Raw genomic sequence first — 21130 nt, forward strand, 5'->3', positions numbered from 1 at the left:
AAATAAAAGTATGTTTTTATCATACAGAATGAGAATTTAAACAACTTAATTTTCAGATATACATTATTATACATCTCAACTCTATTTACTGTGTAGCAAAAATTTTCACTAATTTATTTTCAAACCTCTCCTCAAGCACTTTTCTTATTATCTCCTGTAATTAATATAATTTTTTATATAATTAATATAATTTTTATATCTTCACACTCTGAAACTCCACCTGGCTCTCCTATGCCTGACCTGCTCCTCTCATAATAAAATAGTTTAAATTATTTAAAAATTAAAAACAGTTCATACATATTTCAATAAACTAAATGAAGATCTCACCAGAGCTTCTTCACCTTTCTTCATCATTCCAACACTGCTGTTCTCCTAAATATCTAAATAATGTAATATATAAATACACGTTAAGTGGTCGAGTATGATCAGGTGTTGCTCACTTTAAATAATAAAAAGGCTCATTTCGCTGCTTTTTCAGTCTCATTCTAAATCATTCTGACTAGACTAGCTAACTTTTAAACAAAGTTAGCAGTACAATTTTGGACATGTGACTATTTCAGAATTAAAACAGCTTAACCAAAAAGATTTAGTTCTATATATGAAAATAAACTAACAAGATGTTATAAACGACCGATATTCATGGCAACATTCCTGACTGGTCGTTCACCTCATTCAAACGGAGTTTCTCTGACTGGGTCTGCTGCTGCCTTTACTCTGAGCCGTTCAGAGGGGGGAGGGAGAGGAAGCGCTCAGCTAATGCGCTGTTGTGCGCCTTCAAAATAAAAGCATGCGAGTGGAAGATTTTAAAATTCTTCGCAACTGAGGTGAAATTATTGGGGGGGGGAATGTGACTGTCTCTAATATTGCTTCCTACACCTATGGTTGGTAAGCCTGAACATTAAAGCACTTTTCAGCATAAGTTGTCTATAAATTTCATAGAGTAATTTTTAAAAGACAATATACCACAAAAATAAATCAAGAACACCTCAGTGTAAATGTTTGAGTTCAATGAACAAACACTTTTATCATTAAAAGCCATCAAGTTTGTAGGAAAAGTGAGTAGTAGTGTAGCTGTTCCTGTTAGCTTAGAAAACATTTCACAATTGGTTTGAAAAGTTATTTAAACTCGTGACAACAAATTACATCAATATTTATGAGTAAAATATTTTGAATAGCTCAACTATTTGTCAACTTAATATTACCAAAAATTCTAAATTAATATTTGTTTAATTTAGATTATTTATCTAAATTAATAGTTGAGTTAACGGGACCTAAAAATGACATGCTGGGTTTACTTGGTAATAAGCAATGGTAAATTAAAATGCTGAGTGGAAATTGTTGCCACAATTTTTCTAAATGAATTTTAAAGGAAAAAAACAAGTCAGACAAAAGAGGTTTTTATTATAGAGGATATAAAATAAATATACATGACTTTTTTCTCATTAACAGTCATCTGTACAGTGACATTTGGACAAGTTTGCTAAAAGCAGCTAAATAAACATCTGATTTTCCTGCGTGGGGCTATTGCTGCCTCATCTATAAACGCTATGAAAAAAGACAACACATTTAGGCCATATGTAGATTCCAAAGTCATGTGCAGGCCAACTCTCTCTCTCACACACACACACACACACACACACACACACACACACACACACACACACACACTCATACCAAATACAGATAGGAGAGTGGACAGACGCTCCAACAAGCAAAGCTCTGTTTCCTCCTGCAGCTCAGGGAGAGCATTCTGGGACAACCAGCGAGGGGGGATTGGAAGGGACTGGGTTCTGCGCCAGGGGGGCAACACCATTAATGATGCGGCAGATGTCACAGTCAGGCAGTGGGGAAGCGGAGGTTTGACCAGTCTGACTGTCTGTTCCCAAAACCACACACACACACACACACAAAATAACCTGTAGAAGCACATGAAGGGTCAGTGCAACCCCACACAAGGTAAAAAGCTCATGGGGTTGAACAGATCCTGTCTCTTAACAGTGCGGGAGGGCTAAAAGAACCAATGGACGCTTGGCACGGCAGGAATGGCAGGAACTGAGCTGTGCAGGTGGAGCATCTGTCCGTCTGTACAAACTGTGGGACAATAAGTGCTAACGTTCTCCACTGGAAAAAAGGCAGGCACATGCAACACTATTCAAAAACAGCGAGAAGAGAAGGAGAGTGGCCTATGGTGCACCAGAGTTTAATAATGTGCACTGCCAGGAACTTTAGTGTCCAAAGCGAGACAATAAAGAACAGTAAATACTTTCTTTCAACTTATCACTATATAAGGTATCTTAGCAACAACAGTGCATTAGAAGACAATTATCTTATTAGTATCTCAATGAGGAAGTCTTAAAATGTGGTTATGTACAGCATCTCAAAACAGACTTGGAACTAGCAATGTGTGACAATAATAATCTGTCAACAGAGGAACCACACGCTCGCCCTCAGTCGGGATTCTCTGCAGTCCTCTGAGGTGAGACGCGTCAAAGTCATGCTAACTGTGGATGCTTAGCTGCTAGGAGTTAAAAAAGGCCAGAGAGCACAAACTGAAATGGCATGTTCGGACGATAAAAAGAAAAGGCACCATCCACACAAAACAAAAGGTGGACCATCATCATTTGGTGCTGTGAAGACAGCTGTGGGCCTACAGCTGCGTTTCCATTGACCTTCAAATTGCGCAAATTGGAATTATGAAAATAGATCCACTTAATGGAAACATGGAAATTTAAAAAAAGGAAACACTCAAGTTTATTGATAAACAGTTTTGGGGCTAGAAACTGCAATTCCGAAATTGTGAGGTTTTTTTTTGGCATTGTTTAGCTTACTGTTGACAAAGTTTTGCACACATTTGTAATGGAAAAGCAGCTTATGTTGGGCTCACAGAAGAGCAAGTTGGACCAACGACCAATCATTCAACAGCAGTTCATCAAAAGGAGCCAGAAAGTATTACATCTAAACAGGTTAGAATGTTGTGCAAAGTGGAATATTTCTTGTCAGTCATCCTGTTTTCTTTACCTGTAAGCAGTAGCCACTAAAATTGCAAAAAATAAAAATAAATAGCTTGAAGCATTTTGCTCTATGCCTAATGAGTCTCTATAAAATGACCGGTTCACTTTCTGAGATAACTCACAAGAAATATTGCACTCTTATTTTTTAAATGGGGGATAACTACAGGTGACAGTGCCTGTAAAAATATTCATACTCAATTTTTTTTCAGTTTGTTGTGTTACTGCCACAAACTTCAGTGGATTTTATTAGGACAGACCAACACAAGGTCATTTTAAACTGTGGAGTTGAAAGAAAATGACAAAAGATCTTCAAAACATCCCTTGATCCTTTGTCTACACCTGCCGTTTCTGGTGGTCAGATCATTTGTACCGTAGTGGCAAAACTACAGTGTAAATGGGTTTTTGTTACAATGTCAGATTTGCAAATTTAAAATCAATAGATCAGAATCTGATCGATCTGCAACAACCTAAAGCTCAATGTAGAATTTAAGCCCCAGAGTTTTTTGGTGCCTACCTCCATCATGAACTCCTGAGTTTTGGTTTATCACATAAAATCCCCAAAAGACAACTTGAGGCTTGTGTGCACATAACTTTTTTCAAAAGTTAAAATGTATGAATGAGTATGAATGTTTTTGCAAAAACTGTATCATGGTCCAATATCAATGTTCTGTAGACGTTTGATGAAAATCTGGGCCCTCAAGAGCCCTGCAGTTTCTGGCAGGTATTAACAGACTGACCCAGCTAGGAGCTATCCCTGCTTCCCAACTGGATCAGACTAGAAGGTGTTCATAAAACAACACAATGGACCCTATACAGAGCCCAAATCAACCTGCCTGACCAACACCCACATGGGGCCCATATTATGGGTGCACTGATAAATTGGCCAGCCAATACATTTCCTTAACTTTGGGACATCAGTGATTGGCTGATGTGAAGCCGATCTTTTCCACTGATCTTATCGACCTCAGCAAAGGTCTAAAAATCAGGCATGAGAAGTTTGACTGATAGACCCGCCCACCAGCTCACATCTACATGTGTACGGTTAATCATAGTCACCCCACTGTTGCCAACTTAGCAACATTTCAGACAAAAAAAATGGCCTAATTAGAATCAGCAGGTCAGGTTTTTTAAGGATCGGTGATCGGCCAAAAATCTGCAATCGGTGCACCCATGGCCCATATCCACATGCTGGTGGACGAAAAGTAGGCTACTGCTTAAAAACATACCGGGTTCATTTCTACAGCTGTCTTTGTTAAGGCAGAGGAAAGTCCGCTGGATGTAGATGCATGGAAATAATAAATATGATAGTATAATATTGATATATATGCATTTTTTTTTACAATAGAACATTTAACATACATTTTAAAAGGAAGTGAACAAAAGTAGGAGCACTGTGTGTGCTGGAGTCATCATCGCAGAAGCTAAGCACGGGTGAAAGCTTTAGTCTGGGGTTTGTTTGCATAGGAGTAGTTTGACGTGACCTGCCACTCACTCGTGCCTAGAGCTCAGTTAATACTTGTGACACCTCGCTTCTTGTCGAGAGAGAAATGTACAACAAAGTGTCTTCAGGTGTCTTTGCTGCAACTCCCTTCTAATATGCATGCTGAAGGGAGGAGGAAAACCTTCAAATATAGCTGCTGGTTTTGATCCACGGCGTCGTGTACAACCCAACCCTGCCCCCCTCCCCATTCGGCTCCTGTCTGCCAAAATGCCATAACACACAAAAACACATCGTACAAAATAACTCAACCACACAGACTTCACAGAGAAAAACTAAACTTCCAGTTTCTGCTTGAATGCTAAGAAATCTAAGCCAAAAAAAACTAAAAGCACAAAAATAAAGGTTAGGAAGACAACTTTACAGATGCCATATGGCAATGTGTATATCAAGATTATGTGTGAAATAGAATTTAGGATCTAATTGGTGGGTCATAATTCTGTTAAACTGTTTTATTCATCTAAAAGTTTGTCCTGTTTTTACTTCAGTTGTTTACCAGTCATTGTCCTGCCTCAACAAATCAAGTCCTGCAAATTGAAAGCAGAGGGTTTAGTTCTACTTTCAGCCACCAGGTGTCAGTGTTTTCCTAATGCTATTGCAGGCAAAATAAAAAACAAGTCTTTTAAGCCTGTGTGAAGACAAACACACACACACACACCTAACAGACCCACTGGGTGCGTTCTTTAATACAGCCTGGATTACAACTGGTCACATGACCAGCCGGGACCAATAAGGATGAAGGAAATGGTCTATTCTTTCATTGTTCATAATGTTCAGTCAATAAACAGCAAATATAGGAGTAGAAAAATACCAAGGATGGTTTTACATCTAACTGATTCCTAAATGTGTTTAGCTAATTTAATGTAGTGAGCTCATTATGGCCTGACAACAAAAGCAAAAACACACAGAAATGCATCATGAAGATCACAATAAAGAGGAACAAGTCTAATGTCAGGCCTTCTGTCTGCAAGGAATCTAAGGAAAATGGACCTGAGTGGAGTTAACACACTCTCTCCCCAACGTAACCTTACTCAAACCAAATCAAACTGGTGTCAAATGCCTGTACAGCAAAAATGTGTGTTTGTGCCTTTATCATTTTAAAGATGTTAATAAAAGTTGCAAGAGACAAAACTGGTCAACTCTGCTACGTTCGTGCTGCTTTTGTTATGAAGATATTGTTTTTAAAATGTGAAGGTTGGGTGCTGTGGTGGTGAAGAGGTAGAGCATCACCCACATATGGAAGCTTTAGTCCTGGAAGCGGCCGTCGCAGGTTTGATTCCTGGTCTGATGACCTTTGCTGCATGTCTTCCCCCTCTTTCAGTACCAACTTTCCTGTCCAGCCATTCTCAAATAAAGGTGGGCTAAGCCAAAAAAAAAGTTATTATATATATAAGTCACATTATAAATGTAGCACAAATCATTGACCAATTTTGTTCTTATTTGGTTAGTGTGAGGTAGGATTGGTTGACCTATCAACAATGTAAATCCTTCATATCCTCAAAAAAAAAAAAAAAAAAGAACAAACAAAAATATCTGCTGCATAAACGTTTGACACCAAATTCGTTTGATTTGAAGAAAGTGGAGGGGATCAACTTCACTCAGGTTTGCAATGGTCCAGTCAAAGCTCAGACCTCAAGCAGACAGGAAGGCAGCAGTGTGACTTTTGGAGAGCTGGTTGGATATGAATCCTTACTTCCATTAACTTTATGAACCAAAAACATGTGGCAAAATTACTCTTAAATAAACTTCTGAACTGAAGAATAATCTTCCTGCTTCTTCCCAACGGCACAAATAATTGGTCCAAGACAAACTGTTTTAGTCTGGAAGATTAAGGGAAAAATAAGAGAGGAGGAAACGCTCTACATCAGAGCTCCTTGTTTCCACGCACAGATTTTCTCAAATCTGGACTCAAGATAATTATGAAATGCAAAACATCTACAGGGCCGATCTGAAGTTTACATAAACTCACCAGGTCTAATGATGTCATATTAATTTTGGACTGTAACTGTTCTGTTTGGGGTTGTGTAGTGTTATGGACATTGGTTGGCCTACGCTCTCTCTGCTTGGTGAGAGCGTAGGCGATGCAGAACATTTGCCGTGGCGCCCCCTAGAGGGAAAAACCAAAAGCGAAGGAGCGCTGATCCAGATGTGTTCTATTAATATTAAAAACAGGAATTTGATGAACAAATTTTACATATTCCACACAGCATCAAAATTATACATGCTGGCTCTAACATATACACTCAAACTAATATTTGGCTTAATGTCTGTGAGAAAGTTGCAGAGAAACCACAAGAAAAGATGATAGCTTAGTTTTAAGGCTGATTAATTAATTGTTAACTAGAGTATACAGACTCAAAAAAAAAATAGACTAAATTTACTTTGCAAATATATCCTATCCAGAACTCCTCTAGTGGCACAGTTTTAGCTTCTCTTATAAAGAAATATGGTTCCATTCTGCGCCGGCCAGATGAGACTTGATTAGCAGTCGGCTACTGATTGGTTCACTGGCTGCGGGGGCGGGTACAGATATGGGTCATCTCCCAGATCTCTCAGGCAGAGGAGTGTTTAGACTTTCTCAGTCTCCATCATTTTGACTGACAGCGTCAAAAACATCCCGTCACCATCTGTTTTTACCTGTCGATTTTTAAATGTCGATTTTTAAATGGCAACTGCATTAAATATTTAACAAGATCACACATCAAGCAGATAAATACATGCAACTTTTTGTCTACAGTGACAAAGAAACCACCAACTGTGTTCCCAATAAGTACAAATAAATATTGAAATTAAACGATTGCAACTGAATGTTTACTTGCTTATGCTTTGATGTTGATCTGACTGGACACTGGAATTGCAAACGCCACTTCACCCATAGTTTTGAAATCTGGGAACATTTCCGGACGTTTGCGGTTTGATATGAAGGTATACACCCACTTTGAAGGCAGAACGCTGTTTAATGCAAGCCAGGCCGAGCTGCGGTCAATGAAGAAGGAGGGCTACCAAGTAATTCATCAGTTAGTTTCAACTCATCAGCTAGATAGTTGAATGTGGAATACACCGTTTGAGTGTAAAAAAGATTCACTTTTGTATCACTTTTCCAAAAGCTAAAGCAGGCTAACGTTGGGTTTCTGGACAATCCTCATCTCAAACATGTGGAAAATGTTTGGATTATGCTCATAATCCAGCTCTGTGCTTGGAAACCAACAACTTTCAGTAATCTGGACCGATTCTGGTAGGAAGAGTGAGTTATGAAAAAAGGCAAAACAAATCATATGGTTTCTATGCAACTTGCTAAAAATACCTACTTAATCTAAGTACCAGTGGGGGTGCATGCACATGTGCACTGTATGATTTTGGCCCTGTAAAAAGCCTGAATAAATCCAAAATTTAATAAATTAAAAACTAACGTGGCATTCATAGAGTTAATAAGCTTAAAAGATTAAACATATTAATGGTAGTAAAGAACGCACCCTTTATCTCTAAATGTGGCCAAATGAGGCTATTGACAAACAACTGTTTGTCATATTTTGGCAAATTTGTCCCAGAAAAAAAGGCAAAAGTTCAGGTGACAAAAACTCACCCAGCGTTTGTTCCAGCTCGTTGCAGAAGGGGTCAGCGCTCAGTGCAATTCTGGTAGGTTTGAAAAAACATGCAAATAAAAACTCATACATGCACACACACTCTCACACACATTTCGTAATAATAATTAAACCTTAAAAAAATAAAAAATAAAAATCTGACATTAGGCAGTAACAGTCTCAAGAATCATATTCCGGGGGGAAGGCAGGGTAATTTTAGCTGCCCTGTACGTAAAGCGCACGTTACATCTCTGTTTAAAATACTAGTTTAAAAAAAGACCTTAAAAGTTCTGATGGTCCGAGATAAGATGGGTATCTGAGCAAAGTTTCCACCGGCACAAACAGGAAGAGTCTGGTAGTCGGCAAAAAGCGGCGGGCTGATCGGAACCCCCAGAAGGTGGCGCTCTATAAGGACGACTGCTTCTCTCGCTTTCCAAATCCAGGTTGAGATGAATTGGATCTAAATATACAAAGTCTATATTACAAAGCTTCCAATAAACTGCGCTTTAATATTTCCCTGCACTGACATCAGCTCAACAGCTGACATCACTCCCCCCCCTGCTGTGTGGGAACAGGAGTCTCTGGGTTATGGTTGCATTTAGGCGGACAGGGTTAACTCCAACGCTCCTTTCCTTCTGATTGGACGACGGAGATGAGGATGAAGGTCTGCTCCTCCACCGTTTCATTGCATCCAGTTGCTCCCATGTGTAACAATATTTCGAGTGACATCAACTATTAAGGTAAACTCCGAAAGTCTAGCAAACGAGCAAGAGAACAAAACAAAAAAGAATCAAATAGAAAAAGGTGTTATATAATATACATATATGAACACAGCTGCAAGTCTTCCTGCTGAGGAACTTTGCATTTATAAGTGCCATGATTCTCAGTTTGCGTGATGCCTTCACATCCCTTTTGCATTTAGTTTCCTTTAGTTTCACCCCACAAGGCAGAACCTGTCTTTTTTTTTTGGTTCCTATTTGTGTTTGCCTTTATGTTTCAGACAATAAGATGACAGATGAGAGCAGCTTCGAATGGAGAAAGGCCAAGTTGGAATGACGTCACCTAAGATTAGGGGTCCGACCGAGGCGAGGAAGGCTGCTGGGTGTCGGTTAAAGATGAGGAGTTGCATCCTCTGCTGGTTCCAGAAGCGGGGAGTGAAGGGTCAGGTGGAGGAGGGGTTCTGGAGGCAGTTCTACGGCTACTAGTAGCGGTGCGTCTGATGGGAGTACTGGGAGCTCTGCTGGGATGATGACGAGTATCCCATGGTGCTCTGAGACTGAGTGGACCCTTGGACGTTGCTTTGGTAACCGAGCCGGGAGCTGGAGTGCTGTGATGGTGAAGAGAAAAATGGTGTCAGAACAACTGTAAAGACATTCCACTGTGATTTCAAAGCCGTCGGTTCCAAAAACAAACTGACAGAAGAATAAAAGAAACAATCTGACTGGTTTAACACAGACTGTCTGATATTCTGTAGTTTGTCCAAAAAACAATAACTGATTTTATAAATTATGAATCTGAGTCTTATTTGTTTATTTATGAATATATATTTATAAATAAATAAATAAATGAATAAATAAATATCAGTGACGTGCGGTCAGGGGAGGCAGGTGAGGCAGAGCCTCACCTGTCATCATGGAAAAATAATATATAAAATCATTTATATTGCTATTTTCACCCTGTGGTTTTGTACTATAAAGTATAACATTTTTTACTTAGCTTAACCAATTCTGATTAGTTTTTTTTCCAAATCGCTGGATTTTTGCATTTTCCCATTCAAATGCTCAGAAGTGAAGCCGGTGAGGCAGCAGCGAGCCGAGCCTCACCTGCGATTGCGCAACCTCTCGCTAACTGCACTGGCTGCCATTATATGACAGCATGTTTGTCCTGTCTGTACGCCGGAAATAAAATGGCAAAGAAACATTTAATATATGGACTGATTTTCCATAATTTTGCTTATGTATATAATGTACAGTGTTTTTTGTCACCAACTGTGTGTGTATCGTGTTTTGTGTGCGGAGGAGCGATCAGAAACGGCAGAGAACAGACTCGAGGTGAGGCAAGCAGTTCTCTTGCCTCACCGCTGGGGGCGCTCATGTTCCCAGATATTGTGACTCCACAACTGCAGAGTAAGACACAGTGAGCTAGCCATGGAGCTAGCTGCACAGTAAATAAGTAAAGTACAGCGATATATTTGTTTTCTTCTCTCTTCCGACGTCAACATGAAAGACAAGACTACATTTCTACACTTAAACAGTTTTCTAAAGTGGATTTTCAATTGAAGCAGGAGATGATTGGTAGAACTATCTGCCTGGAAAATATATTAAAAAGCACTGCAGCTTTTTCATTATTTTGACCATTTCTCATTTTCTGAAAATAAATAAAAAAAACTTTTGCTTAGAATTTTGGAGGCATGTTGTCAGTAGTTCATAGAATAAAAGAATAATGTTCATTTTAGTCAAGCATATACCTATAAAAAGTCAAATCAGATAAACTGCTAACTTTAAGTGATCTCTTAATTTTTTCCAGAGCTGTATATATTTCTAACACTTTTGATTATTACATCTTGATGCAGCTATAACACCCGACTTTCCTCACTATCTGATAGCAAAGGCTGTTTCTATTCTGTGTCCTGCACTTTGATCCCACTGTAGCTCTGACAGTGGAATCAGAGCTACAGTCCCAACAAATACCTGGTAGTAGCAGCACAAAACTTAAATATTGTGTGAACAGCACAATATTTTGTGCAATATTTTGTGCTGTTCACTAAAATATAATTTTTTTGCCTCTGATTGGATGTAGCTAGTCTCCACAAAACACCAAAGGATGTTTTACTGATGCATCAACAGTGAGTTTTAAATATTTCTATTCTTCCTGAGTGAAGTCAGAATGAAACAATTCATGACTTCCTTTGGCCTTTCCAACCTTTATTCCTTACAGAGTGTAGAAACATGGCTCCCAGTCGGACAGAAGAACAATGTTCTATGCTTTGGGTAGGAAGCCTTGTGAGGTCAAGGTGGTAGTAGGTATTTGTTGGGACTTAGAATATGATCAGAGAGGCGTGATGAGAACCAGATGTTGCTTTGATGTGTTGAAAGCAGAGCCACTGCTCTCCTGCTGTGTCAACATGTTTCAAGTTTTAAATGTGGACAACTTGGTCAAGGCAGCCACGTCAAAAAGAGAACTTAAAACGAAATAAAATCTCAGAGTTAGTTAAGTCATTCTTCTGGTGAATTTTGATTAAATGAATCCCAGATTTTTTCCCTGAACAAGGCAGTACTGAATCAGATTTTCCTTCTTGCTCACATTCTGCCTGCCACTTTGGAGGGATCACTGCTTGGACCGGGAAGACTGATAAAAACCCAAAACTTCTCCTCTTGATGGGATGTTTACACTGTTTCTAATGATATGAGCTGTCTCCGGTTTATTTATCACAGTGGCGTTGCCTCAGGAACCTTTCATCAAGGTTTGTTTTCTTCATTTCAGCTCAGCAAACTTCTGCCTAGATGTCGCTGCTCCCTCCCAGATCTCTGGTTTCATTGACGCAGTGATAAGGGTCAGGCCAGCAATACAGCAGGCGCCCGAGTGGACAACACTGATTTCTCATCAGTGCTGTCAGCAGGACGCTGCGGAATGCTCCAATCGGCAGCTGCTGCTGTCTGCTGAGTCAATACGAGGCTGCAAACCAACCACAACCTCTTGCCTTCACTCAGTGGCTTTTACACTGAAAGGTATAGTTGTTAGCAGGGTTAGAATAGTTTTGGGGTTTTTCAGTTTTTACAGTTTAGTTGTTATTTGGTTTGACTTAATCAGTTAGTTTTTATTGCTGGTTTTTAATAGTTAAGTCTTGTTTAGTTTCATTTAGTTTTGATTAGTTATAGCAGTAGTGTTAGTTTTTTCCTACTTTGGTTAATTTATAAGTGTAAAAGGTCAAAGAATATTATTTGTGATTATGTATACATAAAGACTTGGCATAAGTTTACATTTTCAAAAAATGTATTTATTGAATGATAACTGACTGGCATTTTCACTCAACTTTTGCTGACATCTTTTTGCTGACTAGCATAAACAACGCCAGGAGGAACAAAGTGTTGTAATTTACTAACAGCTGACGTAAACTGTGTGTGGGGGGGAAAAATGAGTTTCACATCAGTTCAAAAGGCAAATAAATGAATTCAGAAACACAAAAACAAAGGATATTATATATATATATATATATATATATATATTTTAGTTTTATAAACAACATTATTCCAGTTAGTTATAGTTTTGCCCATTAGTTATCATTTTTATTTCACTTAACAAAAATGTTTTCTTATTTCAGTTTTTGTGATTCTGTTTGTTTAGCGATAACATTAACAGTTAGTTGTCAGTGCCGTCTGTAAGTACTTAGACACTGTAAACAAAAACTAGCTTAGCTTCGTTGTTTCTAACTGGTCAATCAGTGAAAACGTGTCAGTAAAGCATAAAACGTCCTGATTGCAGCAGCCAGCTGATGTTTCTTTTTGTGTATTTCTCAAAAAAATCTTCAAAAACACACCTGATATTCTGACTGTAGCACCCCTGTGCCAGAGGAGGCCCCAGAGGGCCCGATCCGAGGCTTCTTGTTGGGCGGGCCCTGGTCCTGCACATGCTGCATGCCACCTCCCCCGGTGGCCCCGGTGGCCCCCGCGGTGCCGTTGGTCTGAGCCGAGCTCTGCTGGGACGGGGCCTGCTGGGCCGCCGCCTGCTGCTGGGTCTGGGCTTGGGTCTGGCCCGTTGTCTGCTGGTGCTGCTGGGTCTGGTTCTGCAGCAAAGAGGTCAACATGAGAGAGGCCTCAGAAAACTGGACCGTGAGATATTCTGGTTCCTGACTCCCGGCAGACCTCTTTGTTTGCCTCTCTATTTTTATCTTTCTGTCTCGCACCTGCAACCCACTTCTTCCCTGAGATAATCAAATGTTCTGCAGGGAAAACTGTCTGAAATGTTTTTCTCTTGTGAATAATTTTGTTCCCACTGCCGAATGACGACCTTTGAAGTGTTTGGAAAAGGATTTCTAATCTTTTCCAGATTGGGGGGCAGCAGTAGTTATTTCTCTATGATCACAGATACAGAAGCACTGATATGAACATTTGGGTCAGTACTGATATCCAGTATAAATATTGCTGTGATGGCATGTTTTTATATGCCTAAATGAAATATATAATAAATATTTCACCACCCATTTGACACCTTGAAATAAACAACCACAGATAGGTAAAATATCTTAGCTACTAACATTCAACTCCTTTTTTCCTCTGTTCTTATGTTTTCTCTGCTCTCGATTCTTATGATACATATTTTAAAAAGATATGAGAAATGTGTATGGAATATGAACAACTTGGTGTAACCTCTAGATAAACAAACAAACCAAAAAAAAAAAAAACGACCACACTTCCCCACTGCTTCTCTGCTTCAGTTAAACTCCCACAATCCTTTGTTGCATCACTGCCACTATCACATGGCTAAAAAAATACCATATGACCAACCTCCAGAAATAAACAAGATGGAAATAAACAAAAAAAAATCTTCAAAAACACACCTGATATTCCGACTGTAGCACCCTTGTACCGGAGGGGTTACAGATCGGCCCAGTTTTATTTATCGGCCCGATACGATATAAAAAATGACTAATATCAGACAATACAGATATTAGTAATGATATGTCGTACATCCCTAATCACACTTGATGTCTTCCTGCCTCTGCATTGTTAACACACTTCTCTAACCTCCAGTCCTTTATTCCTTTATCAGTACATCAGATGGAAAATCCTTCTGATTCCACATCAGAGAAATGTTTCCTTAACCCAACAACCATCTTTGATGAGAGCTGGATCTTTCAGCTGCTTGCAGCGCAGCGACCTCCACCTCCTGCTGCGGTCCGTCACTGCATGGATGGTGCATTCCTGCCTTTGGCAAAGTCACAGCTGAACCCTTTCAGTGATATATTACACTGTAAAAATAACTGAAAGGCAAGAGGAGAGACTGCAGATTCTAACAGGCTCCAGATTTCTCACAATCCGTTCCACTGTCGCAGTGTGTAAGAAACCAAATCTGTGCTTTTTACAGCAAGAATGTGGAAGTGTCCACACACATCTGGTACTTTGAAATATATGCATAAGGCTGTGAAGGGATCAAACTGCCGAATGTCCCCAAAGACTCCAGAATCAAAGTGACCGTGAATCCTGTGGATATCAACAAACATTCTGATGCCTTATTTTGGTTTAAAGAAGCCAGAATTATGTTGGACAAATCCATAAATTACTGATCTTCATCTCAGAGATGATTCTTTGGGAAATCTTGAGTTTATAACTTATCACAGACCGACTTTTTTTGTTGTTTTTTTTAAATCAACATTAAGACATTTTCTCAGCCTCAATGCAGGATGTTACAATATTACTATCCTGGGATTCTGAACATTTCAAAATAAGAGAGAAGCATCATGTTCTCAACTCAACGCTGTCAACCAGTGTCAGAAAAGTCTGTAATGCTGAAACACTGAATTCTATAAATCAAGACTAGAACCTATTTGTTTAGAGCTGAACAACTGGCTTTTCAAAATGTGGGCCATGTCCCCTCTGGGAGTCACCAGAGTCCAACAAGAGGACAAATATTTAACAAAAAAATAAATGCAAAAATTTTTTATCCAACTTCACCTGTTCATTCCTCCAGCCACCGCAGGCGCTGTTATAACCATTCTGGCTGTGCATGGCTGGATGAAGCCGTTTGGCTTTTATGTCCCAGAACTGGATGAAAACTTGACATGGTGTTACCAAACTCAGCGGTGAGCTGCTTGACATTTAGACTGTTTGGATTGTTTTGTCAAGTGTTAATTTTTCCACTAGGATTTGTTTTCAGGTTTCCTTTATTTTAACACTTCCACAGTTGTTCGATAGCTGAGTTTGGTTATTTTTGATAAGTTTGTGTGTAAAAGTATTTAAGATCTTGAAATTGGACTACTGATTATTCTTGGTTAATTAAGTTAAACTGCCATTAGCCTATTTATTTATTTTCATGGTGTTTTTTGCATCTATTGAAAAGCTAATGCTCGTAGCATTATTAGTGAAGTGCTTATGAAATCTGTGCTTATTTTCAATTTATTCTAACAGTACTGAATGTATTTTAGTGAAGGGCATCATGTTTGTTGCGCCACATGATTGGTGAATTTCTGAATAAGCTAATTTGTAATTAATGTAAAACTCAATTATTAATTGAATCCTAAATATTTATTTTTATTTGTTTGTGCCAAAAACTTAACTAAAGTTTAAAAAAACAACAACTTCTGAACTACCGCCAGAGTTAGTGGGGAAAGACTGAACCTTTTGAAGAATTAGGGAAATGACTGTTGGTGTTATTGGTATAATTTTGTCTGCATGTAATTATTTGATGTCCATTTATTTATTCATTTATTTCTTTTATGCATTTTTTTCGATGCAAGTCAGGTTTTTTGTTTTGCCTGTCCATTCACCAGAAGCCTTAATGGCGAATCTAAAGCAGGTAAATCCCACATCAGTGAAACATATCTGAATGAATCCTGGAGTACAGGAACAGCAAACAGTAGAGAATAAATCACCTTGTCCGTTTTCTCTTCAGGTTCATCTTCGTTAAGAAACTCTCGCTTTGGGTAGGGGATCTGACAGCCAGCAAACACACTGGAGAAAAACACATCAGGTCCTCACATAAAGCATTTCTGCACCAACGTACAGTGTCAACACAGGATTAACAACAGGAAGACATGATGAAAGGGAAAGAGGGAACCTCCCCCCCACTACTAAAGGTCTCGAGGAACAAGTTTTCTTGGGCTCACTCTGTAGTTGGTAAAGGCTCCTCCAGGAAGTAAGCGTCCTGCAGAGCCTGCTCTGACGTGATTCGCTTGGTGGGGTCCATGGTGAGGAGCTTTTGGAGCTGGGGGATAGAGAGCAGAAAGTGTTGCATTAAATAAACAGTTTTAGACCCCACTGCCACTATTCCTTCATTTTTTATATGATACAGAAAAAAAAAATACAACTTAAAATTAAAAACACAGCCATGGTTCTCATTGAACCACAGTGCTGTGGGCCAAAACCTCCCTGGCTCTAATCTGAAATGACTGAATTCAAGAGCAAACATTTCTGTAAAGGAAGGATCCCTTCATTGATGTCATGACCTTTTAAATGTTTTAAATGTCCAACATGGTGAAAATATGAGGCTGGGCAAATTCACATCGAAACACTCATAATGGTCAAGAATTTCATTATTTTTCATTTAATTGAATTATTCAATTCAATTTAATTGAATTATTCAATTCAATTAAAAAAATACTTTAATTTATCCCAAAAAGAAACTAAATGTGGTGTCTTACATCATCCAAGTATCTTCAAAGAGTCACTGTGGATGGTGATGCTGTGGGCAAGAAGGAGCTCCAGTAGCATGAATCTAATGAGGCCTCTGACTGAAGAATGCTGCTGTATGACACTCTCATGACTTCTATGATCTACTGACAGGTCAATATCCAGCCAACAGAAACAATATCCCACAATCATCCTGGATGACATCATCAGTTGTTGTCTAGCTCTGCTAATGCGTCTCATTTGCTTTTGCTGCTCCTCTTCAACTCTCTGTCTGGCCGTTTGGTTAAAAAGCCCGGAAGAGAGACACAGGAGTCTGCAGATATAACTACTGCTTATTCTTTATTACGTACTTCAGAAATTAATATTAGATATTTATTTTTTAAGAATGCTAATGATTTACTCGATTTCTTTTCTAGAAAGAAGTTATTATACAACATAGAACTTTTCGATATTTTAAAAACAAGAGTTGAGTAAAAAATAACTGCTACTTTGTGAGGAGCAACTGCTCCTTATGGGGCCCAAAGCACTGGTCCCAAACAAGCAAGTGCTGTTTTTGAGTTAGGCTATGGAAATAAATTAAAAACTAACTAATGTCAATGACAAGTCCTTGTGAAGACAGAAAGATATACTGTGTGCATGTGTGTGTGTGTGTGTGTGTGTGTGTGTGTGTGTGTGTGTGTGTGTGTGTGTGTGTGCGTGTTGGTTACCAGGAGGAAAACCTTGCTGTCAGGCTTCACTTTGTGTTTCTCCATGTACTTGATGAGGCTGCTGTTTGCATACCTGCTAGGATGAAAACAAATGATGCCATATCTGGTACTTTAGATGATCGGACATCATCATAAACTCAGAACCTCTTCATCAAATTAAAATTCAAAAATACTTTATTGGTCCCAGAGGGAAATGAAATAAAATGCTAAATGAAATAAAGGTTCACTCACGTTGTCCTCCTGAAATCCTTCTGCAGTGTGGGATACTCTGGCATCTTTCTGATGTCCTCCCAGTCTTTATCTGCACACAGAGCAAACATGTAGCTGCTTTAGGGCTAAAACTGGTCAAATTCCTCCAACATTTGTGTTTGTGTATTTATGTACTTTTTAACACACAGCTTAAAGTACACAATGAAAGCTAATGTAACTAACTCAACAGTAAAAGGGTGGTTTGTTTGAAGCTGTGGTTGTGTGTTCTGGATGCAGACCTGCAGGGAAACCCATCACACTGAATATCCTGTCCAGCTGGTCATGGTGGAAAGGGTTGCTGGTCTTGATGTCCTCCTGGCGACAGTGGAAGATGGGCTCCGATGTTAGCAGCTCCGCAAAGATGCAGCCAATTGCCCAAATGTCTGATGTAAACACACACGCACACCCACACACACACACACACACACACACACACACACACACACACACACACACACACACACACACACACACACACACACACAGAGTTTTTAAATCAGTGTTGTTTTGATTACAACTTTGAATCAAGGAGATGAAGGAAGGAGATTAAAATAATGAAAATAATTGCTAAGTATTCCTTGGCAAAATGTTGTGTGAGGGATTTTAAATGTTACGTATGTTGTATTTATTGGTTTATTTACTGTTCACCTTTTCAGTCTTACCAGAACTTGATAGTCAAGTTTTGTGTTTTTAATAACCACTGGTTGCAGCAGTGGAATGTTAGTGCCACGCCCTGCAGTTAAATATTAATTGTTGGTGTGTTGCTATTTTGCTGAAAAATTAATTACCCACTGGGACATTAATGAAGATGACTGAATTCTGAATCTAAAAATCTATTTTATTTATCCAGAGTCTCCAAATCCAACCTACTGAAACAATGGATATCTTTGTCAGTAGGTGGCAATAAGATCAAGATTAACATCAAATTTTAGAAGAGTCTGATCAAAGGTAAAGATTCTTCCAAAGCAATTTTCAGTTTCTCAGTAAAATCTAATTTTACGTCTCAGCAAAAAGTTCAAATGCTACAAGAATCTCTCAATTTAGCAAAAAAATCTGTTAATGAGAAAAGAGGTGGAGTTCTACTTAAAGATCCAACTAATTTGTCTTTTAATTTATACAAAGAATTCAGCCCCTTTTATGTTTTACTGATTTCTACAATATAATGACAGTAAAATACAGATACGTAACATAAATTAAGTGATTGCAGAAATATTCACCCCCTTCAAGTCAGTGGTGGTTAATGGATGCCCCTTCAGCAGCTCGCCTGTTTATGCCCCAGAGTGACTCAACATAAACCACCAAATGCCCGCCTGTTTCATATCTCAATGCTGGGATGAATCACACTCACCGATAGCTTTGGTGTAGTGCCGGGCCCCAAGGAGCAGCTCAGGGGCCCGGTACCAGAAGGTCACCACCACAGGGTCGAGGTCCGCCAGGGGCTTCAGGGGAGAGTTGAAGAGTCTGGCAAACCCCATGTCAGCTGTGTGGTGTTCACAGAAAAGACAAGATGTGCTGAGCAAACAAAGGAATTATGTGACGGTGACATGAGTAAAGGATGCTGTGATTCTCACATGTGACATTCTTCTAAAGCCCTCTCGAAATGTTTCAGACACACTAATGAGACTGTAAAACGGTGCAGATGTCCAACATGACCTCTGCCTATTAGAAGAACTGAAATTTAGAGACACTTCCTTAAAATATTGCACAAATAACCATTTAAGGACATGCACTGACAACTTGTGGCTTATTGCTACAGGTAGCAACAAGTAATAAATCAATTAATCACATGATAAATTAAGATTATTCAATAATTCCTTTGGCATGATTTATTGATTTTCTCTCAACTTTTTTCCTCTTTGGTCTCAACTAGCCAATCTGAGAGACACTTTGTTTACAGAGATTTCATAATTAATTTTATTTGCTCTTTTCTGTTGTTTTGTTTATTTATTTGGGGTATTTAAAATGTCTTAAAGTTCCAGTGTTAAATGTTCACTAAAATTGAAAGTTTATTGATATTTGAGAATGTTTTCTTGAATATAAATTAGCTTAATTTTGAAAAAAAGTTCTGTTTTTTGATATAAAGTTTTGGCAGTAGCATGTTTTTTTGTTTTTTTTTGACCGTATTAACATTTGTGTATTTTGCAAAACTGCAATGGAAACACTTGTATTTAAAATGTCTTAAAGTTCCAGTGTTAAATGTTCACTAGAATTGAAAGTTTATTGATCTTTGAGAATGTTTTCTTGCATCATCATGCTATGGTCACTGCATAAATTGAAAATGGTCTCAAAACAACAATATTATCATTTATCACAATAACCTTTGTTACATTTGTTATTGTGATAGACATACTTGTGGCCCTTAGTCAGTCGATGTTTATTTGGACTGGCTGGTTAGAAAGTAAAAAATAAAAAAATCGCCATTTTGCACAGTTGAATGGTTTCCATAGAAATCATAGGATTTCTCAATCAATGCAAAATTTCAGGTATGTTTTTGATAAAGGAATAAGATAACATAATATAAAACTAAAAAAAGTAGATTTTACATAATACTACTCCTTTAAGGGGCAATGCAAATCTCCAAAAATTGGCATTATGTTCAAAAAAGTCTGATTGATGTATCTCTAATTTAAAAGCCTTGAATATAATTGTACAATTTGAGAAACACGAGCCAATTTGACCAGTTTCTTTTATCAACATAGAAAACTGAAGGTATAAACTAACTGAGAACAAAGTTATTCCCATTCCACTTCTCTTGACTTCTGATCTTCTTGCCCCTGCAGCTCAGCGGGGCTCAGTGTGTCCGCTGCAATCCTCCCTAGAAGCGGAGCTTCAGAGTGTGGCTGTACTGGTACAACACCTTCATTCTATTAGTGGGAGGGTTTAAAAATAGATCCCAGTTCTGCAGCATTACCCTCCAACAGTCTCTTGCCAGATGTCTTATATAACACTGATCTGGGTTCCTGATTTTACCTCCCAAAGGAAGGGTTAAACACCGACAAACCTTCCTGACCCACTGCAATGATGATATCACAGTCTCTGCATTGTATTTCAAACAGACATGAAAACAAAAAATTGTTACCAATTTTAACTCTGCCTCGTTCCAGACCTTCTCCCATCACCAGGATGTTGGCTGGTTTCTGTAGAAGACAAGGAGAGGACACTTTGAACACCACAGAGCAGGGAAATGCTTGTGCAGAAAGCTTGATAAAGCAACCCTGGAAAAGAGAAGTTATAGGGTCCAATATAAGTGCTCCCATCACAAAAGAGCGCAAAACCTTGTTGATATTTGTTGAGAGTTGAAAAACAAAGCAAATTTGCAATTGCAGCATTTCTATTAAACATGAAACGCAATTAAAATCACACAATAAATCATTAAAAAACATTGTCCTACCACTTCCTGTCAACTTTGTCGTTTCCGACAGTAGTGATATCCATTTGTTGATAGGTGACTCGTGATGTGAAACAAGTGTTTCCATTGCAGTTTTGCAAAATACACAAATTTTTATACGGTCAAAAAAAACCCGCATCATCCTACTGCCAAAACTTTATATCAAAAAACATAACTTTTTTCAAAATTAAGCTTATTTTCAAAATTAAGCTTCAAAATGGTAAACTGCGTGATTTTATGGTTACAGAGTTGACAGCTACTGCCGGGTCATTCATGCAGGCATTGGTACCTCTGACCCTCCTAACAGGCTGCCTGACTGGTCACTAAACCGTGCAACCACATGACCGTATC

The 21130-nt window shown here is 38.7% G+C and overlaps 1 protein-coding gene across 1 annotated transcript in view; it reads right to left on the bottom strand.

Annotated features, from left to right (window-relative positions):
• Positions 1 to 1381: 1381 nt before the first annotated feature.
• cdk19 (cyclin dependent kinase 19) overlaps positions 1382 to 21130 on the bottom strand; it is a 77565-nt gene continuing 57816 nt past the window's right edge. The window contains exons 5-13 of the mRNA XM_081602851.1: positions 20471 to 20528; positions 18740 to 18871; positions 17631 to 17774; positions 17374 to 17443; positions 17143 to 17215; positions 15913 to 16010; positions 15679 to 15757; positions 12628 to 12873; positions 1382 to 9417 (exon numbers count right to left, since the gene is read on the bottom strand). Of these exons, the coding sequence (XP_081458977.1) occupies positions 9292 to 9417; positions 12628 to 12873; positions 15679 to 15757; positions 15913 to 16010; positions 17143 to 17215; positions 17374 to 17443; positions 17631 to 17774; positions 18740 to 18871; positions 20471 to 20528 (1026 nt within the window). The 3' untranslated portion in view covers positions 1382 to 9291. The remainder of the gene's footprint in view (positions 9418 to 12627; positions 12874 to 15678; positions 15758 to 15912; positions 16011 to 17142; positions 17216 to 17373; positions 17444 to 17630; positions 17775 to 18739; positions 18872 to 20470; positions 20529 to 21130) is intronic.

Source organism: Poecilia reticulata, chromosome 21, assembly GCF_904066995.2.
Source record: "Poecilia reticulata chromosome 21, P_reticulata-male-v2, whole genome shotgun sequence".
NCBI lineage: Eukaryota > Metazoa > Chordata > Actinopteri > Cyprinodontiformes > Poeciliidae > Poecilia > Poecilia reticulata.